Raw genomic sequence first — 23207 nt, 5'->3', positions numbered from 1 at the left:
GTCCTCAGATTAGCTCCAAATAATATATAATGTCCACACATCAGGCAAAATTTCGTTCTTTGGTACTGAGGTTTGTGTCATCCCTACATTGAAGAGAATGTTCAAGAGTGCATTGCGGTGTATTTTTGAGTTGTACTGTTCTGTATTGTGTTATATTGTATTGTATTGTATTGCGTTGCATTGTATTGGTTTCAGTGTGATTATCATTTGTGGCCATTAGTTCTGAATTTCCAGAACTTTTCACTAATGTGGACCCATGCCATTAAAGGCTGAATCTCAGTCCGCCTGCAGAGAGCGGTAAGGCGCCTAACCCTCAGAGAGCCCCCGGGAGAAGAAGAGCAGAAGGCGGTAAAAGTGGAGAGCGGCTGAACGCAGAGAGAGAAGCACACAGAGGAACAGTAAGTAGTTAAAAATGAGGGTAAAAAAAAAAAAACAACAATAAAAATATAATTTCTACAGACATTGCTGTTTAATCCACTGCTCAGCGGCTGTATCTGCTTGTAATTAATTCTGCAGTTTTGTTGACTGTCCTAGTGACGACGCTGAAGGTGGCTTAGAAGTGGTATTCGTCGTTCCACCTTAATGGTGCCATAAATTTGCTGCGGCATTTAAGGTGGAACGGAAAATTCTAAGACATGTATCCTCATAATTAACTCCAGTTACTTTTGTCTATAAAGCACAGAAACGGTTAGTTATTTTAGTTTGTTTCAGAAACTGAAAATAAAGGTAGTATTAGTGAAAATGCAAATAGTGTGTGTTAGGATTAAAGGGGAATTCAACGGCTTTTCCGAAATTTGTATAATTTTAGTCTTTACGATGTAAATTGTGCCATTGAGCTTGGTTTGAATGTTTCTATCACTACAGCTGTGAAGAAATCTGAGTACAGTGATCCAAATATCAGTCCTTTAACAAAATATTACTTCCATTTGCATTAAAATAGGTGATATTGCCTTATAAGATTAAATGATGCTGTCTGTAAATGTTGCTTAGAAATTCATTAAAGGTGCACTTGGGAATTACAGCTGAGTGCCTGTCTGTTATTGTAGTTCACCTACCTGGCCACCAGAGGTCCAGATCAGAGTTCTAGTGCATTAGTCAAGGCAACATCCAGGGGCTAAGCAGAATGTGTCCTGAAATGTTTTTTCAAACAGGTTTCCTCAGGCACTGAGGGCACTGGTGCTGATGCCAGTGCTAAAAACATTGTTTGTAACTTGTACTAGTAAGAAAATAAAATGCATTTGCCTAATGAACCACAAATAGTCTGTGATATAGTTCATATCTAGTGTCTCTGAGCTGCTCTGTTGCAGGTGGTGTTAATATGATGATAACATGATCATTGTTTCCAACAGTCATGGGTTTGCTGGAAAAGTGTGAGCAGCTCTTCAACACCTCCAACCTATATGAGGTGCTGGGAGTCTCGAAAGATGCATCAGATGCAGAGGTTAGACGTGGCTACTACAAACTCTCACTGCTTGTTCACCCTGACCGAGCCCCTGGAGACCAGCAGGCCACCAGTAAGTTTCAGGTAAGAAGGGCTATTACTCACACTTGCCTACAGCTACCTTTGGGTCATCTGTCATACTTTCGAGCTTTCTGATTATTTGTGATGCTATTCTGTGACATTCTAAATGTCGGATCAAATTTTTATTGTGCTGACAGATACTAGGAAAAGTCTACGCTGTGTTAAGTGACAAGGAACAGAGAGCGGTGTATGATGAGCAGGGTGTCGTAGACGAAGAGTCAGTCACCCTCAGCCAAGACAGAGACTGGGAAGAGCATTGGAGAAGACTGTTTCCAAAGGTATTGTTAAGGACTGTGAAAGATTGTTAGGGCTATAAGTTATTATTAGGCTATAACGATGCAAACGTTAAGGTTGTCTATGTCGTCTTTCGAGTTCTTGAAAGTACTACACAGACAAGGTGGCACTGCTTTGTTTGGCCATACGGCTGTATAAAAACAAAGCTTTTGTTTAAAAAAAATAATAAAAGTAGAGGCAGTGCATGTTGATTCCTGTCCTGTTTGTAAAAGGTAAAACACTTTTGTGTCTGCTGGGTTTAAGATCACAATGAAGGACATCCTGGACTTTGAGAAGAAGTACAAGAACTCAGACGAGGAGCTGCAGGACCTGAAGAGGCTGTACCTGCTTCACGAGGGAGACATGGATCAGATCATGGATTCGGCTCTGTGCTGCGAGCACGACGACGAGCCTCGTGTGCGGGACATCCTGCAGCGCGCCATAGACTCCAAAGACATCCCTGCTTACAAAGCCTTCACTAACGAGAATGCCAAGAAGAAGGCCAACCGCAAGAGGAAGGTCAGTGATTTCTAGACAAAACACAGACCAGCACATTTAGTTCCGTCCTAGTTCTGTGAGGAATCCAGGCGGCACTACCGTCTCTAAACATTGGTCCCTCAGTGGCATGTTTTTCTACAGTGATGCCACAGCCATCCATAAACAGTCATTCATAACTTCTATGGGTGGGTAGGCTGGCCCCCTCATGATGATGGGCAATATCTGATAGTTAATGTGACAGAAATGGGCATTTAAGACTTCTCCAAGTGTGGAGAGTCGTGCAATGACATTGTTTTACGGTTTTGTGTGGTCCAGGCAAAGAAGGAGCAGCAAGAAGCAGAGGAGGCGCGAAAAGAGTTGGGGATGGATGCTGAGGACAGTTTGGTGGCCATGATCCAGGTAAAATAAATTCAAACCCCAGTCCCATATGTGTGTGTTGACTAAATAATAAGGGTGTAACGATGCGTGTATTCATATCAGACCATCACAGTTCGGTTCACACGGTCACATTTAGACTACATAGTATTCTTCTGTGACTATTAGGCTTTTAGGGTAAATACGGTAATTTCACATGCGCACCAGGAAGCTGTAGGATTCACAGGGTATTGTGGAACTGTAGAGGCTTAGGTGTAGTGCTATGGGAACTGTTGTCATCTTGTTTTTTTTCTCTCTCTTTATTCTTTAACCATAACTCTTCTCATTTTGGATTGTAAACTCATTAAATAAACAGGAGTTTCACATATCTACTTTAATTTGTGTTAATTTGTTGTCCAATTTACTTTGATCCCCGTAGCAAAGACAGAAATCCAAAGAGAAAGGGTTCAACTCACTCATCTCCGACCTTGAGGCCAAGTACTGCAAGAAGCCTTCAGCAGGGAAGAGGGCTTCGAAAAAGTGACGGATGTGGACACGAGAAACTCCAAGGACTGGCAAGAGCTAACTGCTCGGTTAGGGATTAAAACGTGAACATGCAGTTAGAGACTTCTTGAACTGTTTTGCGACCACCCTGTGTTTTTGTTCTTGTTCCAGGTTTTCAGAGTTTAATTTTTAGTTGAAAGTACCTAATTAGATAACGGACACAAGCACTTGGATGTACGTTTGAATTTACTTTGTATTTCCAGGTGGGGAAGTATATATTACCATCTCTTATTCTTTGAAGCACTGAAAGTTAGGGCTGAGAGTATCAGTCAGGAATAGATAGATACCTTAATGTTGATACTATGGCTTAAACCAGAACAGAGTTAATTAATGCTATAAAGCTAATAACATACGAACCGCAGGTGTGATTTTAAATGAGATTCCCAGTTCGGCTCATTAATGCTAATTCAGTTTGGTATTGAATGGCATGGAATTTTCTAGATTCTTTCTCCTACACTTCACTGTACCATTGTAAATCTGTTAATTAATAGATTAAATACTCATTAAATGACATTTCATTTTCAAAAAGATATGTATTAAATGTTTATTAAGGTATTTAATTTATCATTCCTGCGAAGGACTGGCGCCCCCTCCAGGGTGTGTTACTGTGTTGTGCTTAGTGATTCCGGGTAGGTTCCGGGCCCACCGCGACCCTGAATTGAAAAAGCTGTTACAGACAATGAATGAATATCATTCAAGGTTAAATCTGAGGTTTGTTTACAGTCTTAATTTCTAGTTAAAATCCTTTCTGGAGGTAGATACGTGGCACCATTCTTGGAAAAAGTGCATGTTCTTGAGCAAGATAATATTCAGACACATTTGGTGAAATGTGCAAGCACTTGGCCATTCATAGCTTTAAAATGTATGAGAGCATTAAAATCACTCCTAAAACGCAGAGGTAACCTGTGCAGCTCTTTCAAGACTGAAGTTATGAGGTTGGAGCATGTACTTGTATTGTTTTCTTAGGGATACAACTAAAATCATTACAGTAATTGACTGTATATATCTCCCTTTCCATTTTATATGAACATAGACTTCTATGCTAGAAAAAGCTCTAGAAGTTCTTCACAAATTATGGAGACACAAAGTGATGTCACAAAGAGAGGAGTCCTAGAGGCCCCCTCTTCCCTTTCACTGTGGTAGCTAGCACTTGCACATGTCAGCTGATGTAACAGATCTGGGCAGTTTGCTTTCAGCTGTTCAGTGCTGCTGAATTAGCGATATTTCGAAAACACGTCTCGGGAAGCATGTGTTTGCCCCTCCCGAGGCTGGTGGCACTAGAGACCACTAACAACTGGGGAGAAATGTCAGGCACTTGGCCAGTTATTGTGAGTGTACAGTAAATATTGGCTGATAAGCTGTTGGTGAAGACAATAAATGGTTCCCTGTTGCAGTTGTGTCCCCACGTAACTTCCAGCGCTACTGTCCTTTAAGCTGCTGCTGACTGGCCCACTCCTGGATGAGCTGATTGGCTATGGCAGAACTGGGTGGTACCCAGAAGCCTGGTTCTTCAACTCTGGGATTGCGAGGGGGTTCCTTAATCTGCAGCGCTGCCACGACCTCCTCCAGACTACACCAGCGAGCATCCTCCAACTCGGCCTTATCCAGAGTCACCTGCAGAATACAGACTGATGTAGCATCAATCTGAAAAGCGCTGGCCATAAAACAAAGGTTCTGCAGACAGATGGGGTACTTTAGAACATCCTTCTGAAAGGTTCTCAGTTCCAGATTCATTTCTGAAACTATGTACTGCGTCTGGGGCTCGTCTCACCTGTGCTTTGTCTGGGTTAACCGTAGCATGGCAGGCCATCATGAAGGAGCTCTGGGGGAAAGGCCAGTGCTGCGAGGCTGAATACCACAGTGTCTCCACCTCCAGTCCCACCTCCTCTGCCAGCTCCCTCCTCAGAGCCTCCTCCAGAGTCTCCCCTGAACACAGAGTGGGTTTACAACTAATTTATTACATGGTTCTAGTCATTCACTCATTCATTCATCTTCTGTAAACTCTTCATGATGAATAGTCACAGAGGGTCTGGAGCCACCCAGTCACTCACACACACACACACGGGGATAAACTTCCCACAGCCGCTCATTATTATCAATGCAGCTGTTTGTCGATGGAGAATTCCATTATGTCCACATCTGTAAATCCACAGCTGAAGTCAGTTGTTGGTGTTTGAGGGATGGTGTCTCACCCATGTCACAGAAACCCGCCAGAGCGCTGTACATTCCTGGAGGAAAGGAGCTCTGCCGAGCCAGAAGACATCTGCTCCCATCAGACACCAGAACTATCATCACCGGCGCCATCTACACAACAGCAGCACACATCAATCGATCATCCTCTACTTAAAGGAACACTAAGTAGTAATTTTTACCTTTAAATGTACAGCTTCAAAATCACCATGATGCTCCACTGAGCTGTTATAAGGAGATTAGGGCCACTGTTGTTGGTACTCCAGATTCAGCACTGCAGAAACGGCACTATATAACTTCAGGAGGAGGGTAAGAAACCACCCCATTTTGCATGAGCAAAAATGCCAAATCTTATCTAGGGTTCCTTTAATGTGCCTCTCATTTGCAATGTATTAGGATTTTATTATATTTTACTTTTCTCATTATTATTATCTTTAATGTTTAAGCACTGGTCTGTGTCCATGTTCTGCCACACTCACCTGAGGGTAGTACGTGATGCCGCTGCTAGGACACACTCTTTGGCTGCCCGACTGGTTCCGAACTGTGGGCTGTCCAGTCGCGCTGCAGTAGCCATGGGTCTGATGCCACTGCAACAAAGCCTGACCCTGAGACATGGAAAGAAATGGACAGGAACTGCTCATCTAAAATTTATTCTGAATTAAAGAGAACTTATTAGACGTCTGGTCTTCTTTTGCTGCAGTAGCAGCTTCTATCCTGGGAAGGCTTTATATTAGATTTTGGACTATTTGATAGCACCCAGCCGTAAGTATGAGTATGACTGAGGTCATGTACATGATATTGTACATGAACAAATCCCAAATGTACTGGCTGAAGATCTAGAGGTCAGTTCCACCGCTCTACAGTACAGTGAGCTTTACACCCCTCTTTTTCAGCCTGGTGACCATAAGCTCCTCTGCACCTACATATCGAGATATATTAATAAGGAATTACACTGGCTACAATGCAAAAACACTCAGTTAAAAGTGCGCACTTAGAGTTTGGACCATACCTTTGCAGCCAAGGGGGCATCTTTTCCTCTGAGCATGAAGAAGGCTTTTCGAAGATCCATGAAAACACCAACGCAAAGCTCCTCCATGACACTCTGCTCTAAATCACCTCCAATAATAAATAAAATACAGTCAACAGCTCAGTAAATTCCTAAATTCAATCCATATCCATCCACATATTTCCAAGTTCTGTTCTTACCCACGTCCAGGCAGAAGTGAGGCTCATTAGTCTCAGTGCAGCTGATGAGAACGGCCTCACTGATGAGCTGTTTATCTCGCCCAAGCTTCTCCAGGACCTGTTCAACATCTCAAAGACAGGTGGAAACGATCTTAAACTCAAGGCTTTAAAACTGGCTCATCACACTCTGTCTCAGCGGTGACTGTGTGTGTGTGTGTGTGTGTTATGCTATGTGTTTCTTCACCTGATGTCCTAAGACAAGGCAGTTGATACATGCTATCCTTGTTCTTCTGGAGCAGAGGGGCAAGTTTGTGATAAAGCAGCAGACTTCCAGATCTCAGAGCTTCCTGACATGCTTCATCATCCTGCTTTAGCTTCATCAGATATCTATAAACAGACAGAACACCACACACAGTCATTACTCCAGTAAGTCACAGAATGGCTTAATTCTGCCAATAGTTTCACAGGCATCGAGCAGAACAGGGCCAAATGACCTTATCCGGGATACGTAAGTGGACAAGGGCCGAGGGGTCAGCAGCTTCGGCTGGAACAGGGACCTCAGAGACTGCATTCCTCCTGATCTGCAGTGGACAGGTCTGGGGAAACATACAGATCTACAGTATTGTGTCAAAGTCAGACCACTCCTCACTGAAACGCTTTTGTTTCTATTTCCATTTTTCAGTAAAGACCTCTCCACATATTTTCAGATCAATAAGGCAGAGCTGAATGTTTTTTTTTTTCATGTCTGAGTCAAAAGTGAACCTTTATTTCCCCCTGAATGTTGTCTGAACATTATTGTTCTGTTTTGTTTTGGTTTTTTTTTTTTAAAGGTGGGGGTCAATATCCTGAAAAATAATCACAATTGAAAGGCTTTGTTTGATGTAGTAAAAAAGTTCTCAGTTTTACAACAGTAATTCACAACGGCAAGAAAATGTAAATGAAACCCTTAAAACTGCGGTCTTACTGTGTTCTGAAAGTGTAGAGGTACAGCTGACCGCAGTCTAGTCCAGTAATACCTCCTCGGCCCTCCTCACGAACAGCGGGCTTTATAAATAGGTTTCCGTCTTGATATCCTCTCGTCAGGATCCTAGATTGGTTCTACATTTAACGATCCTTATAGACATATCGACAGAGTCAATGTTATGCTAAAGGAAAACAGAAAATGCTTCTAGTTTGTTTTGGAGTCCGTCTTGGTGAACTACAAATCCCTTGGAGCAACAGGGATGCCGCCAAAGCCTATCAGAAGCTGCCATCACATCCGGGCATTCTGGCTTTAAACAGTTTAGTTTCGGTAATTTAAACACAACACATTAACGCGCATTACTTTAGAATTAAACGAGCGGTTTATGGCATTTAAAATATCGTAAATAATCGATGTAATATATTTATTTTAAATGTATTATTTTAATTTACAGCTTAATTAAATGATTTTTTCGGTTCATTTTTTATGTTTAAGAAACAAATATTACAGACGTTTAAGTTTAATTCACTGTCATAGTCTGGGCGCTGCTGCCTATTTGGAAACTGCATGTTTGATGTAAATATAATTTTAAACACTAAATTAATGTACAGTCCATTAAGTTGCTGGCAAATTAATATATAAACCGTAAAATTATTTTTAGAACATACATATTATTTATTGAATAAATGCGACCTCACTTTGTTGATCATTCTGAATGTGAAACAATCAGTGCAAAATAAATTTTTTTGATTTAATAAAAGTCTCTGCAGAGTTACCCAGTAAAACAAACTGAAATTTAGAATATTTCGCCATTGTTTCATATTTGCTGCGTACAACAAATATGCCTCGTGTTCCGTCTTTTTTTTTTTTTTTTTTTTTTGCACACGTTGCAGGCTGAATAAAGCGTCTTCAAGTTGCGTGATTCTGAACGAGCTTCCCCTTCGAGTTCTCTGTGTTGTACTGAAGTACTGTTATTTTACATTCAACCAGTTTTAGGTAAAGCCCCACCCACCTTCACTGGGATTGGCTGATGGTATATTTATGTATCGATATATGTGGCTCTGGTTGGGCTCTAGAGAGAGGAGATGACGCATCCGCCAATCACAGCGTAGTAGGCGGGACTCCGTTAGTCAATCCCTGAGCTTTTCAGAAAACGGGTGGGGAAAAAATACAGTGTGGCTAAACGTAGAGGAAAATTTATCTCATTTGTTTGCAGGAAAATCCAGAGAGGTACGGTGAGTGTGTGACTCTGCGGCGTGTGTCTCGGTGTGTTGTGGCTTTAGTAACCCATTACAACTGCTGCTAGTTTATGGAGACATTTATGAAGCTAGCTGGAGAGGGTCTAGAATTTTCCTCCGGTTTGGGGGGGTTGCTGGACGGCCGAGGTATTTTGTAACCCGCTGCTTCGTAAAACTGATACTACATTCGCGTGTGTGTTTGGTTGTTTGTGCATGTTCGTGTGTTTTGATGTGGGTGTTGGTGCTGTGTCTCGGCTGTTGTGGTATTGGTCATGGTGTTCTTTAGAGGTTTGGTGATAGAGAATGTGTATAGTGTGTTGCTGTAGTTTTTTTGTGAATGGTGATGTGTTTGGGAGTGTAATGTTTAGTGTGTTTTTGTCACTGTGTATCAGGGAGTGTAACGTTACTCTGGGTCACTGTGTCAGTGTGTAACATCACATTTCAGTCACTAGAAGTCAGTGTGTGGGCAGAGTTTGTAATGTCACTGTTGGCTAGTTGTGTAACTTGGTTCACTGTGGTTTCATTGTGTGTGTGAGAGTTTGTTTTTGGACAGTGCAGTGTGCGCAACCCTCTTGGATGTAAAGTCACATTGTGTTACCTTAATAGTCAAATTTCAACAAGTCAAATGTCTCCTCTTCCTTTGTTACTATATAGTATTTACACTTTGCTGATTCTGTAATTTTTAAACACACTATGTGACATTGTTAGTAAGCAATCATTAAATCCTGATTAAATGACTAATGAGTGAACAAATTAAATATTAAATGCGAAATGTAATCAGGATGTAAATATGCTTCTGCTCTTGGGTTGTATTCTCTTCAGTGGGATTTGAAGTCTACAGGTTCACAGCATTAACTCAGGCTCTTGTCCTGTTCTTGTTGGGCTTATCAGGTGTGTTTTAATTAAGTCCCAGCCCTTGTCGGGATAATCAGGGTTAATCTCAATGTTAATCTCTCTTCATGAGATTTCCTCATCCTGAATTAAAGCTCTCCTCTTCAGACGGCAGATTTCCTTCCACCAGCCCATGCTTCGTTACTGTATCACCTTCTCTGGCCTCTACAGGATTACCTGGAGGGGCTGGGCATGCCTCCACGAGTCCTCATAGTCCGGCCAAGTCACATGACCTGATCACATTCCTGCCTCTCCTTGTGGAGCAGAGTGGGTCTGAGATGCCTGACAAAGCAACTCTCGAACGTCACCATGTTCACCTTGATGACAAAAGCATGGAGCAGTGGAACTGTGCTCCCTGGAGTGATGGAGCTACCTCTGCTACATTTGAGATGAGTTGGAGTGGTGTTTGTGGGACCTGATCTCACTAATGTTCTCTCAGCTACCGTTAAATCTTCACAGCAATGTTCCAACATCCATTGTAACATTTTCCCAAAAAGAGAAGGAGCTATTGAGTATTCCCTGCTTAAAGCAACACTAGCTAAGGTTTTTGCTCCTGGGCTCCCCCCTACAGTGACAAGAGTGTAGTTCATTTTTACAACACGGTGAGAGGCAATGAGGGAGGTGATGGAGTTTCCTACCCTCTTCCAAAAGTTACATAATGACGTTTCTGCAGTGCTGAGCCTGGAGATGCAATTACAGAGGCTCTCTTCTCCATATTTGAAGCTCAATGAAGGATCACACTGATTTTGAAGCTGTAATTTTAAAGTAAAAATACAGCCTACTGTTGCTTTAACACTCTGCATTTCAGAACTTGAGCCCAGCCTTTGTATCCGACCCCTTTCTGAGTGAAGGAACGCCTTCTTCCTGCAGTTGTGGCTCACTTGCTGACCAAATGACCAGCTGCCATCTCAGTTTGGGATAAAGCTGTCTACACTCCTTGGCATTTATCCTCGGGTGTGTGTTCCTTTCATAGAGTCGCTGCGCAGTTTTAAAGGGACAATAGGTAACCGATTCCAGGGTTTGTATGTTCCTATCTCTGGGTGTGTTCAGAAATTGAGGTCAGTGCTGGATGAATAGCTGTGGCCAGTGCTGTAGTCAGGGACTGACTCTTTACTGAGCGACAGGGTTAGTTTTTATATCAGGTTTACTGCAGTGTAGGTGAATAACTAGAATGAGGTTTTAAAGGTTTTGAGATCCTGTTTGAAGTGTTTAGGTCTTTTACATGCTTGAATAACTATCCCCAGCCCATGTTTGACCCAGATACACTGATTACACTCTCCACAGCTGCTTCATCTTGTCACAGTGCACTGTTATACGAACAGCAACAGACGATGAGAAGATAATAAGAACCAATGGCACAGTTATGAATGTACAGTGTGGGCCATTTATATGGATACACCTTAATAGAATGGGAATGGTTGGTGATATGAACTGTTTGTGGCACATTAGTATATGGGAGGGTGGAAACTTTTCAAGATGGTTGGTGACCATGGTGGCCATTTTGAAGGTGGCCATTTTGGATCCAACTTTTGTTTCTTCAAAGGAAAGAGGGTCATGTGACACATCAAACTTTTTGGGAATTTATTTGGGAGTTATTTACAAGTTTCTGACCACTTATAAAATGTGTTCAAAGTGCTGCCCATTGCACACCTTGTATCTTCACAGCATAGACAATTGCCTTCAAATGGCCGACTTCAAAATGGCCGCCATGGTCACCACCCATCTTGAAAAGTTTCCCTCCTCCCATATACTAATGTGCCACAAACAGGAAGTTAATATCACCAACCATTCCCATTTTATTACAGTGTATCCATATAAATGGTCCACCCTGTATAGTATTGTGTTGCTCTAACTCACCCCCCCCACACTCCTTTTTGTCCCCCTGTAGATGGAGATTCGAAGCGTGTGGTGTGTGTTGCTGATCACGTCCCTGCTTCACAAATCCTCAGCCCACAATGACTTCTTCACCTCAATCGGTGAGTCCCTCTCTCCTCCAGGAAGACGAAGCCGAGCACATCCGCCAGCTGCTGAACTGCACGCAGCTTTTTAAACATCAGTCCTAACACTGGGTTTGGCCCTCAGTACCGGAACACATCACTGGACTAATTTAGACTAGTTTACACACTTCTGATGAGACGAGGTATTTTGAAAATATTGTAAAAGGCATTTGAGCAGAGGGAAGCCTTTAGGTTTGTGATGTTTTAAAGGATGTGGGACACATGAAGGTTGCTGGTTAGATCCCATAAGGAACAGCAGGAAAGAAAACAGGGCCCTCATCATTCAGGGCTGACATGCTCCTAACTCTCAACTGCACTTCAGGCCCCAAGATGGCTGCCCACTACTTGGTGTGTGTGTGTGTGTGTGTCCACTGCCCATAATCAGTATTGTGTGTGTGTTTGTGTGGATGGGTGGATTTTAAGATGGTTTTTTATTAAACTTATTTTGAAATCAGTCTTATTTGCATTAATAATGACACTGTTATTTTACATGTATGTACCATGTGAGTAAAAAGTTTGGACACACCTTGTCTTAGAGATTTTTATGATTTTCTACATTTTAAATGACTGTGGAAGACATTAAAACTATGATGAAACATATATGGAATTATGTAGTAAACTGTGTTTTATAGTTTAGATTCTTCAATGTAGCCCCCTTTCGCTTTGATGACAGCTTTGCCCACTCTCGCCATTCTCTCAGCCAGTGAACAGCTGTGGTCTCGGCGAGAGTTAATCTGTAGAACCGCTCCCTTAATGTGTTTGAGACTGTAACTGGGGTTGTGCAGAGGTAGGGGCTGGTACGCAGTTCTCTACAGTGACTAGCTCTACACCACCAATCACTAATGAGGAGATGTGTCCAAACTTTTGACTGGTACTGTATTTGAATTGCATGAGGTAGGTGAATTTGTACCTGCCCAGGGACTGCAGAGGGAAATGAACTTAATTCCTAACTCTGGTGCAAAGCATATGTTTTCTTTGGAAATTAATGTAATTTGTGCAAGGTGTGTGTTATAAATTAACACAATAAATAAAAATAAATCAAAATAAGTTAAAAGATTTTATACTGATGTGCAATGACAATATGCTATTTATAGCCTCAGCCAATCAATGTCAGTAACTTGACAAGTAAATTTAAGCTGGAGAGTGCAATATGGGAAAAGGCATTTGTTTTCCTCCACTTTCACCATGTAAACTTTTCGCAGCTTTCTTGGCTGACTCCCAAATGGCTTTCCCTCCCTCCTCAGGGCGCGTTGTGAGTTATTACATTTGGCATCTGCATGCAAGCAGCACACTGTTGGGTGTAGGGTCATTATTTGAAGACTTACATATTGCACTATGTATGGAAATGTGAAGAATGTGTAGATGTGAACGTCTAATACCTTCTGCGTCTGTTGTGAAACTGGATGAGGTGATGCTGGGTTTTTGTGTTGAAGCCTGCGCTAAAACCCACAAAACGCCAACTGTTGTTGTCCATGGTTCTCATAGTGTGTCCACTCTCTTGTGCCTGCAGGTCAGATGACAGACCTGCTGTTTACAGAGAAGGACCTGGTGATGTCTCTGAAAGACTACATTAAAGCTGAGGAGCGCAAGCTGGAGCAGGTCAAACAGTGAGTTTTACAGTGGGCTCTCACACCAAGACCAGTTACGTCTTCAGTGTGGATTGTTTGGGCAGGTTCAGTTGAACGCTGCCGGAAACTGGGGAAACTCTCGTTTCAAGACTAATCCTATTGATGTTGCATTCACTGTTTGCGAGACTAATGTATTCACATTATAATTAAACACACATGCTGAGAAATCACAAAACCTATTGTAGCAAACAAACTAGATGTGACCGACTTTATTTAGTGGCTGCTTGTGACGAGCCGATCATGCGTGGTTTACAGGTGGGCTGAGAAACTCGATGATCTAACGGCCACGGCGACGCAGGACCCCGAGGGTTTCCTGGGCCACCCGGTCAATGCCTTCAAACTGATGAAGAGGCTGAACACAGAGTGGGGAGAGGTGGAGGACTTGGTGCTCAGAGACATGTCTGAGGGTTCGTATTGCACACAAGTATCAAATGTAACATAAATGTAAGAATCATCACTCTGTTTCCTGAAAAAATTGGCATGAAACCTTCTTAAAACGGTTATTATTGATGTTTACCTCATGATTAATTATCATTTAACATATTAATTACCTGTTTTGTTAATTATATGCAAGTACTGCAAGTGAGAAGGGAATGAAACCACTCACAAGCAAAAAATAAATGGCAACAGATGCCGCTGGAGCTCAAGTAAACAAACTTGACTCACCACTGCCCTCTACAGGTCTACTAGCACCAGGCTGATACTAAAACACATGTCAGAATAAAAGTTTCCTTTCAGTTACATGCATTTTACTCATGCGCATAGTTGAAAACATACAGTACTGAATTTGATTGTGATAACATCTGTATAAAATATTTTGAATCATTTGAAGATTACAGTCTTAGGTGGTGTCCAGAAACTCAGCCTGTTCCTGACTCTTGGTCACAGGTTTTATCTCCAACTTGACCCTCCAGAGGCAATACTTCCCCAATGATGAGGACCAGACTGGGGCAGCCAAAGCACTGCTCAGACTGCAGGACACTTACAAGCTGGACACACAGACCATCTCCACTGGAGACCTGCCTGGTGAGTGTGGACTGTCTTTAGAGTCGGAAACGTCTCTTCTTTGCTGGTGTACGATTTAAAGACTGTAGACATTGGTTGATGGACAGTTTTACTGCTGTTTTACCTGCAGAGTGCATGTAACGGTCAGTAATCCTCTGTTCTCTAGGTATGTCCTCAGAGCTGCCCTATAAGAGCACGCTGTCCGTGGAGGACTGCTTCGAGCTCGGGAAGATTGCATACTCCGATACTGATTACTACCACACGGAGCTTTGGATGGCCCAGGCTCTCAGACAGCTGGATGAAGGAGAGGATTCCAGCATTGATGCAGTGACCATTCTGGACTACCTCAGCTACTCTGTGTACCAGCAGGGGGAGCTAGAGATAGCTCTAATGTACACCAAGAGACTACTGACTCTGGGTCAGTTCTAATAATACACATTTCTACAGCTTCTTCTCGTATCCCTCAGAAATAAACAGGTTGTTTTTGTTACTCTGTTTTGTTATCATGACAGATATATGTTAATGGCCTCTGTTCTGATTGGCTGTCTTGTATACAACCTCATTGAAGAAGTAATTCAAGTCATTCTGCTTATATTTCTCTGTATAGACAGGAGAGGGACTGTGGTGTTGATGCCGTAGCAGTGTTTCAATCACCAAACTCCCTTTTTTAAAACATACAAACTAGGGGTGGGCGATACGGTCCTAAAGTAATATCGCAACATTCAGTAGAAACAAAAAATAATCAGTAAATATTTGGTTGTTCTGTATAAAAAAGAAAAAGAAAAAAACAGTAACTTAACAAGACTCTGATTTTGTATGAAATAAATAATGTAACAAATAAAGCTACCAAAACATTTAGTGCATGCATATAAACAGCAAACGTAAACTCTTTCTGCCATAAGTGTCGGTGGGACTAAATGACTCTCATAATAGACATACACCATATTATTTATTACAGTGTAACTACATCATGACGTCATTACATAAACACGTCAGATTATCTCTCTTATCACACTATGGATTTTTAATTGACTCTGACACCTGTTAAAGGACAATGTTTTTTAAGAATAAGAAATATCCTCATAAAGAATCAGGGGGAATTTCTGCAGTTATTGTTGCTTGTGCACGTGTAACATCCAATTTTACACTGAACAGATCCAGATCATCAGAGAGCCAATGGAAACCTGAAGTACTTTGAGTTCCAGCTGTCCAAGCAGAAGAAAGTGGAGAAAGAGCAGGGATTAACAGAGGAGGCGAGACAGAAGCGAGAGACTGACAGAAAGAACGATTTCCTTCCAGAGAAGAGGAAGTATGAGAAGCTGTGTCGAGGAGAAGGAATCAGGCTGGTGAGAATTGGACATTGTGTTTATCAACCTTGATCTGGAAACTGAATATGATTCTGGGGCAGCGCAGTGGCACTGCAGGTCCACTCTAGGGCTCATGGGTTTGCTCCTCACCTCGGGTCACTGTCTGTGCGTGAGGAGTGTGGTGTGGGCAATGGACAGGCATCCTGTCAACGATCCCTTGGTACCGCACAACTCTTTGTCTCGCTCAACTGGGCGTGGGCACCGCTCTTTGTGTTTATTCACTGGGAGGTTTTATCTGGAGGTATTAGACCTAGTTTCTGTAGGATCTACTGACTAGAGTCAGCTTCAGGACAGCAGTGGTCCTGGTGTACTCTGCCTTAATGCTGTGATGAATATCGTACATTACGTAATTTGAATAGCGGAGGGTGTTCTTGTCCAGTGATGTGTTATAACATGTTCTTATCTTAAACATGACTTCACAAAGTAAAATAAAAACTTCACTAATAAAAGCACATCACTAAAACATGGCTTGGACAGCTGTGGATATTTGGGTCTCCAAAAAATACAAAGTAATTATGCATTAAAATTACCACATTTTATTTTCACCATCTGATCCTGGGGGTCCAAACGTTCTCATTCAACACATACTAGCCTCTGTTAAACGTTATTTATCCCTGTTCTGATCTCTTAATCTCCGTCTGAACCCCACAGACCCCGCGCAGACAGAGCCGACTCTTCTGTAATTTGGTTGACGGCAACAGACACCCGTACTATGTGATGGGCCCGGTGAAGCTGGAGGTGGAGTGGGACCGCCCTCGCATTGTCCGTTACCATGACATCATCAGCGAGAGAGAGATGGAGAAGGTGAAGGAACTGGCCAAGCCCAGGGTGAGTTCACCTGTGCATCTGCTCTTTGCAAATACACACACTACAATGTGTCTAAAACGCGTAGGAGCGAATTCACTTTTAGGGTGCCCTCATTGTGGATACGTTCAATTTGTGTGATCTCTGTAGAAAATGGTGAAATGAAAAGGGATCCCCCTGGAGCAGCTGTGCATGAGCTGAATATCACCACACTCAGTGCCAAGTGTGAGCTAGATTTTTACTGAGCTGAAGTGAGAGTGTTCGATACGCAATAGTCCAGAACCAGGGTTGGGAACCTGGGCATTAAAAGGGGTTTATAAGGAATGACATGGTGGTATATCTCTGACACCCTACACTAACTGAGTGGGTGGGATGGTGAGTCCAGCATGTAACTCATGTCCTCCACAGCTGCGCCGAGCCACCATCTCCAACCCCATCACTGGTGTGCTGGAAACTGCCCAATATCGCATCAGCAAAAGGTAAGAAGCCACACAGGTGGAACACAAGCCAACCAGCCACCGGCCTCGCCTCCACCCAACATCGTAGTTCAGCAGCTTCAGCAAGGTCAGACACAACAAGATTACACACTCCTGTTTATATAAAAAAAAACTGTATATATATTATGGAATAAAACCAGCTCTCTGGGGTGAGGAGCCAAACTCAGATGTGGCTGAAAATAAAATATAAAGAAGCTGTGGTAGTTATCAATGGCCATCGCAGTTATCGAAATCTCATGACAATTAATAAATAAATGTGATTTGACGTGTGTACGTGTGTACGTGTGTGTGTTTGTTAGAGGGAACTAGATGTTACAGTTGTGATGGCATCATACCGTTGCTGGTTGTTATTCATTGCTATTGAGGTTTAAAAGGCATCAAAGTATAGTTTCTATACACCACTCATGACAGTGAGTTAATTACAAAGAGGTCCAACTGTGTATTTGACGGGAGTGTGTGTTCTTCTTTGTGTAGCTGATCATGGTAAGGTTGCTGCTACAGCTTTCTTAACACGGTGAGATAAAGGGTTAACCCAGCATTTTCTCCACATAATTACAGAGCTTATTGGGATACGAGAGATCCTGTTTAATATGGCGCCGTCCACTTGAGCTCTCTGCTGCTGTAATTTTATAAATCTGGTCAGAAATGTGGATAAATTAAAGGGGAATACCACCGTTTTCAAAATTTCTCTTTAATTTCTTCATAAATTATCTGTGAACAATCCTGACTCTGCCTGTTTCTCTAGACCAGAACATCTAACATCACTCTGGAAGACGTTGTTCACGTCATAAACACTGGCTTCTGCAAATAAATTTGGAAAATAAGTGAAATTCCCCTTTAAAACAATGGGCATGGTGTATAAGTAGTTATATTCTTACATTCCCTTCTTTCTCTTTCCTTCACTTTCTCTCTTCTCCCTTTCTTTGCCCCTTTTTCTTCTCTCTCTCTCTCTCTCTCTCTCTCTCTCTCTCTCTCTCTCTCTCCCTCCTCCATTGCCTACCCCTTTAGCTCAGGCGAGCCACGGTGCATGACCCCCAAACAGGGGAACTCACCACAGCCCAGTACAGAGTCTCCAAGAGGTAAGGGGTCAGTAGGGAAAACTTGGCTGAATAGGCCAAAATATAAAAATGTATTGGGTTCTGTGACATCACAAGAACTTTTTATTCAAAACAGGCTGTTTATGCAGCTAAAGAGGGGAGTTCACTAAAGGAGGAAATCGTGAAGCACACTGTAGAGGAGGAGGGGGGGTTAATGTGAAAATTAGTTATAGTTTTTATATATATATTTGTTATATATGTTTTCCATTATATGGGCCCTTTAATGATTTTCTTCACTGTAAATTTATCCTAGGTGTTTAGTACTAGTTTTTAGTACTTAGTAAATGTTTAGTACTAGTTTTAAAGGGACTTTCCTGGGAAAGGACACCATCAGTTTCTTGAGCTCAAATGGTGGCCTTCTATCCTCATTCTGTGATTTTACTACAAGTCATTCAGGTTTTAGCAGAGTACATTTTAACCAGCTGTTTGTTTAACATTAAGTTTTATGGTTGGGTGCCACCTAGCGGTTAAGGTCTTTTTGCCATGAACAGTAGAACACTGTGTCTCTTAAGTGTCCAGAATATCTTTCTAAATGTTCTATTCAAAGAGAATTTAAAGGTGAATACCACCAAATGTTGCTTGAGGACTGGACTTGTGGACTAGGATGTGTACAGTGGTGGTGATAGGAACCAGGTGTCACTATGCCTACAACACATTTAAGCCTATCCATTTATTTATGTTATATATGACTTCAGTAATGGTAAAAATTTGTCAAATCTATTACTAATAATTTCATAATTAGTGCCTGTGAGGTGCATTTAACCATATTTAATTCTTCAGATATCTGAATCCTGTTACCGTCACTGTGGACAACTTGGAGGTTAAAGGAACTTTTTAAAGTGTGCAGCTGGGTAATATTATATTGTTATGGACTGGTAGACGTAGCTAATTAAATTTGTAGTCTGGCAGATGTTTGGTGTGTATTGTGGTGTCTGTCTAGACAGGGTCTAATAAACACCCCAGTTTCGGCACAAATCAGAAACATCTGTTAGTCGTCCTCCGGCCCACTGCGGATTATTCATTCCATTATTTTCCCTCAAAAACAAGCAAAGAACCACTTTTTCAACAAAAGAAGGAAAATCTCACTTTTTTTCCTCTCACAGTTAAATCAAACCTCTCAGACAGTCAAATATTTAGCTTTAGCACTAGAGCTGAAAAGCTAATGTAGCTAACAAGAAGTTAATATCCCACAAGATTTGTATACTTAAACTAAACCCACCCTGTACTGTGTGGAGCTGTACTGTAATCTCTATTATACTACTACCTTATGTGGTTTCTGACACTGAGACAAACTGTTATACATAAGCGCAAAAGTAAATTAGCATAGTTTACTTAGCATAAAATTGTATAAATTCAATTTTTTTTCTCTTTGTGGGTGGGGGTGTGGTAATGAGTCTTAAGGCAGTCCCTATTTTATGTGTAACCTTTCTTCCATCATTAAAATACTGTATATCAATTCTCATCCCCTAAAAACCTCTGGAGAGTCTGTTAAAGGGAAAGCTAACCGTACTAACAGCGAATGAAGCCTGGCATGGTGCAGATTACTACATGCCTTATATTTTCTGCACTAGTGTTTCATTTGCATTCAGCCATGTTAGTGTGTTAGTTTTTGGGGTGTTTTCATGTATCTTCAACTGTTCATAACCCCATATAGCATGCTAATTATTTCCACTTCATTCAACTCATATAATCACTGTATCTATCTGCCATAACATTGTGAAAACCTTCTTGTTCGTAGCATCCACACACTCTCTACTGTATTAGACAAAGATTTAAAAAGTCCAACAGCACTGATGTGTCTGATCCACTTTTACCATCACAGCACACTCTAACACACCACCACCACGTCAGTCACTGCAGCACTGACAATTATTCACAACCCAAATCATACCTACTCTTTTGGGGTCCTGTCCATTGAAGAATGAGGTGAAAAATGGGCTAACAAAATATTCACAGCTACAAATGGACTACAGTCTGTAATTGTGGAAATACACAATCCTCCTGTATGGTTAGTGGTGCGAATGGACACTGAAATTAGAAGGTGGTCATAATATTATGGCTGGTCTGTGTAAGTCCTGACTGATACATGTTAACCTCAGTTTTATAGCATCATCGTCGACTTGTATTCACAGAGAAAGTCTGATTTGATTGTCTCTGCTCTCAGTGCCTGGTTAGCCGCTTATGAGCATCCAGTAGTGGACCGCATTAATCAGAGAATCCAAGACCTCACGGGCCTCGACGTCTCCACAGCAGAGGAGCTACAGGTGAGGCACCAAAGTGTGTGATGAGAAGAGGATACACCGATAAGGACAACTTTTAACATTCAATAAAGCTTAAAGGAACATTAGGTAGTATTTTTACTTTAAAATTACAGCTCAAAATCATTGTGATTCTCCACCAAGCTGTAATAAGGAGAATGCACTGCAGGAACTGCACTGTAAATTTGGAGGGGGGTAGGAAACCACACCCATCCACGCCTTGATTTCAGGACAAGGCTGTAGAAGTGAATTCCATTCTGCAAGTGTAGGGGGAGCCCAAGAGCAAAAATACCAAATCTTACATAGTGTTGCTTTAAAAGCTGAATGTACTCATTTTCTATTTTCTCCAGACTGTTGTCTGTAATATTGAGTCAATCTCTCTCTCTCTCTCTCTCATTCTGTATGTCTCTAGGTTGCTAATTATGGTGTAGGAGGCCAGTACGAACCACATTTTGACTTTGGACGGGTAAACAGCCTTCTCCTTCTCTGTAAAAGCTCTGTCCTCTGACAGACAGATGAATGTCCCTTTGTCCTTTTCTGTCCTGAATTCTGTCCATATTTCTGTTCTAATGTCTGTGCTGATCTCTCTGACAGAAAGATGAGCCGGATGCCTTTAAGGAGCTGGGTACAGGGAACCGCATTGCCACCTGGCTCTTCTACGTGAGTGATTTTTAAAACAGGGAAATCGAATTTGCATATGTTCCCCATCCACAAATATTCAGGGAAGCCCCTGTCCAGTTTGGGAAATGTCTTTGCTTTTTACTGAGCTGAGGTGTAACGAGCTGCTCACTGTTCTTCCTCCTGTGTTGTAGATGAGCGATGTGGCTGCAGGGGGCGCCACAGTCTTTCCTGAAGTAGGTGCATCGGTAAAGCCAATGAAGGTACAGCATGAGCATGGTCATGATGGTGGATAAGGTCATGCAGTGGGGGATTTGGGGGCAGTGTTGAACGCTGGTATCGCTGATGTTGTGTGCATTTTCAGGGCACTGCGGTTTTCTGGTATAATTTGTTCCCTAGTGGAGAGGGAGACTACAGCACGAGGCATGCTGCCTGTCCGGTTCTGCTGGGCAACAAGTGGGGTAAGAACACCCTTCACCCTTTAAAATTAGCTCTGTTTATCTGAGCTGCCAGGTTATTAGCCCCCTGTTTATATAAAAGGATGCTACCCAGGAATCCTCACGATGTTAGTCGATGCAGGCATGTTAACTAACGTATGCTCTCCTGAGCAGGTAGTGTTCTCCTGCAGGCTTGTTGAATGTGCTTTTTTTTAAATCACCCACAACCATCCTGTCACCTGCTGAACCCTCGGCTTTTTCTCTCATGTAATTCACTCCAGTTTCAAATAAATGGATCCACGAGCGAGGTCAAGAGTTCCGAAGACGTTGTGGCCTGCAGCTGTCAGACTGACCCCTCCTTCATCATCCCCTCCTCTTCCTACTTCACTCATGACCCCGTGGGCTGAGAGCTATAAGACGTTCCTTCAGCACTCCATTAAGCTTCTCATCCACTGCCCTTTGCCTTTGGCAGCAGGAACACACCTGCCTTTTTTGTCATGATTGTGTGTGTGTGTGAGGGTGTGTGTTTGTGTGTAGGTGATTGATTTGTGTTGATACCATTTAGTGCCTTTTATCATTTCACCAGATGGCAGCATCTGCAGAAAGGAACAAGTTCTCCGTACAGCACTCCATTATGCACAGCACCTTAAAGAAATACTCCAGTGTTTGTTCATTTAATCTCTATCAACTGCATCTGAAGCATACAGTTAATTCACACAATAAATCCACCACGTTTCCCTCTCCATAGAAACAGAGAAAACTAAATGACTTGTATATAACAAAGGCCAATGTGCAGTTTGCTTTCATTAAAGCTTAATGTGATATTTTTTTTTTACGCATTCATGAATTCCTCTAAGACCCTTCAAAAGTTTGTATTTTATTTTTAAGTATATTAAACTAATCTTGTTACAGACTCATGTATTATTATTATTATTATCATTATTTAGGTTCATATATAATACTATTATTATAAAGTTCTCACAATTTTTGGGAGATTGTAAAGTTTCAAAGGTGCGGAGCTGGAGATGAGTCCAAATGATTTGGCGCATTTAGAAATCTTTTAAAAGCAACCCTCCATTGATTAAAATATAGATACAACGTCATAAGGGAACATCTTTAGTAAATCAGTCAGACTGTTTGTCTAATGGTTACAGGTTAACATTTGTGTTTAGTTTATTTTTACGGAATGAAACATTTATACATTTGCTCATGAAAGTCAGCAAGTGCCCATTGGCTTCTGTTCTAATTGATTTAATAGTCTCAAAGTTTCCTGTGAAATGTGTCAGAATGCGGCGGGTAGACATTAGTTTGAACTGCACTGGAATGTTTCTTAAATCACTGCAAATCTGCAAGAGTCTGACATCAGACCGACAACACTGAGGAAAACAAAGCACTGAGGAAAACAGCGTTCAGCTAAAGCTTGTAGCTCTGACTGGAAAAAGAAAGAAAGCACCTCTGTTAATATCTGTCATGCAGTTCACTTTGAGTCCTCTACTTCATCAGAAGTTGTAAGATCACTGGCCATATAGTTTGGGAATATGTGGACTTTATGTTTTCTACAAAAATAAATCAATCCGCTTGTAGTGTGTGTGCTTTTATTCTGGAGTTATTTTCTGTGTTTAAGACTCTTACGTAAATAATGCTCTGATGGGCTGCCTGGTATATTGCTCATTTAGAAAAATGTAAAAAGGAGTGAAACACTCCTTACAATTTCAGAATGAAGGGGCGGGGCTAACGTGCTATGGACTGATTAGGAGGAAAGAGCTAAATGGGTTGATTTTTATGGCTCAGAGTTTATATTTGAACCAGGAAGTGAATATTAT

General features: G+C 41.8%; 3 protein-coding genes across 13 annotated transcripts; 2 read left to right on the top strand and 1 right to left on the bottom strand.

Annotated features, from left to right (window-relative positions):
• Nucleotides 1–199: 199 nt before the first annotated feature.
• On the top strand, nt 200–3803 carry dnajc9 (DnaJ (Hsp40) homolog, subfamily C, member 9). Its single transcript, XM_066666517.1, has 6 exons — nt 200–398; nt 1350–1525; nt 1660–1800; nt 2060–2314; nt 2609–2692; nt 3087–3803. Exons 2-6 carry the CDS (start codon nt 1352–1354, stop codon nt 3189–3191), a joined length of 759 nt encoding a protein of 252 aa, XP_066522614.1. The 5' UTR covers nt 200–398; nt 1350–1351; the 3' UTR covers nt 3192–3803.
• Nucleotide 3804: 1 nt separating this feature from the next.
• Nucleotides 3805–7773, bottom strand: nudt13 (nudix (nucleoside diphosphate linked moiety X)-type motif 13). 4 transcript variants are annotated; one of them, XM_066666514.1, is made up of 9 exons: nt 7551–7773; nt 7081–7182; nt 6831–6973; nt 6608–6715; nt 6411–6508; nt 5881–6006; nt 5404–5515; nt 4983–5137; nt 3805–4825 (listed from the first exon to the last, which is right to left on the bottom strand). In XM_066666514.1, exons 2-9 carry the CDS (start codon nt 7155–7157, stop codon nt 4631–4633), a joined length of 1014 nt encoding a protein of 337 aa, XP_066522611.1. In that variant the 5' UTR covers nt 7158–7182; nt 7551–7773; the 3' UTR covers nt 3805–4630. The 4 variants fall into 4 exon arrangements, with proteins under 4 accessions (XP_066522611.1, XP_066522610.1, XP_066522612.1 ...); XM_066666513.1 differs by having other exon boundaries at nt 3806–4825; nt 6411–6517; XM_066666515.1 differs by lacking the exon at nt 7081–7182 and having other exon boundaries at nt 3806–4825; nt 6411–6517.
• A 739-nt stretch (nt 7774–8512) lies between these two features.
• p4ha1a (prolyl 4-hydroxylase, alpha polypeptide I a) lies at nt 8513–22983 on the top strand. 8 transcript variants are annotated; one of them, XM_066663335.1, is made up of 16 exons: nt 8653–8777; nt 11565–11652; nt 13184–13280; nt 13557–13708; nt 14190–14327; nt 14473–14724; nt 15462–15652; nt 16325–16501; nt 16886–16956; nt 17988–18053; nt 20236–20335; nt 20742–20795; nt 20924–20989; nt 21142–21210; nt 21312–21408; nt 21666–22983. In XM_066663335.1, exons 2-16 carry the CDS (start codon nt 11565–11567, stop codon nt 21734–21736), a joined length of 1689 nt encoding a protein of 562 aa, XP_066519432.1. In that variant the 5' UTR covers nt 8653–8777; the 3' UTR covers nt 21737–22983. The 8 variants fall into 8 exon arrangements, with proteins under 8 accessions (XP_066519428.1, XP_066519432.1, XP_066519425.1 ...); XM_066663331.1 differs by lacking the exons at nt 8653–8777; nt 17988–18053 and adding an exon at nt 8513–8543; XM_066663328.1 differs by lacking the exon at nt 16886–16956 and having other exon boundaries at nt 17983–18053.
• The last annotated feature ends 224 nt before the right edge of the window (nt 22984–23207 follow it).

The sequence above is a fragment of the Hoplias malabaricus genome, chromosome 3, assembly GCF_029633855.1.
Source record: "Hoplias malabaricus isolate fHopMal1 chromosome 3, fHopMal1.hap1, whole genome shotgun sequence".
Taxonomy (NCBI): Eukaryota; Metazoa; Chordata; class Actinopteri; order Characiformes; family Erythrinidae; genus Hoplias; species Hoplias malabaricus.
The sequence above is the reverse complement of the archived record's forward strand: the minus strand, read 5'-3'. Positions and strand labels throughout refer to the sequence as shown.

Excerpts from the sequence above, each read along its gene's own strand:
- dnajc9 (XM_066666517.1), top strand. The coding sequence starts at position 1,352 with ATGGGTTTGCTGGAAAAGTGTGAGCAGCTCTTCAACACCTCCAACCTA. Across the intron at positions 1,526-1,659 it reads AGGCCACCAGTAAGTTTCAG|ATACTAGGAAAAGTCTACGC; the intron begins GTAAGAAGGGCT and ends TTGTGCTGACAG. Across the intron at positions 1,801-2,059 it reads GGAGAAGACTGTTTCCAAAG|ATCACAATGAAGGACATCCT; the intron begins GTATTGTTAAGG and ends GCTGGGTTTAAG.
- nudt13 (XM_066666513.1), bottom strand. The coding sequence starts at position 7,157 with ATGCAGTCTCTGAGGTCCCTGTTCCAGCCGAAGCTGCTGACCCCTCGG. Across the intron at positions 6,716-6,830 it reads GCCTTGTCTTAGGACATCAG|ATGTTGAACAGGTCCTGGAG; the intron begins GTGAAGAAACAC and ends CCTGTCTTTGAG. Across the intron at positions 6,518-6,607 it reads TCACTTCTGCCTGGACGTGG|GTGATTTAGAGCAGAGTGTC; the intron begins GTAAGAACAGAA and ends TTATTATTGGAG.
- p4ha1a (XM_066663335.1), top strand. The coding sequence starts at position 11,565 with ATGGAGATTCGAAGCGTGTGGTGTGTGTTGCTGATCACGTCCCTGCTT. Across the intron at positions 20,796-20,923 it reads CACATTTTGACTTTGGACGG|AAAGATGAGCCGGATGCCTT; the intron begins GTAAACAGCCTT and ends TCTCTCTGACAG. Across the intron at positions 21,211-21,311 it reads CATCGGTAAAGCCAATGAAG|GGCACTGCGGTTTTCTGGTA; the intron begins GTACAGCATGAG and ends GTGCATTTTCAG.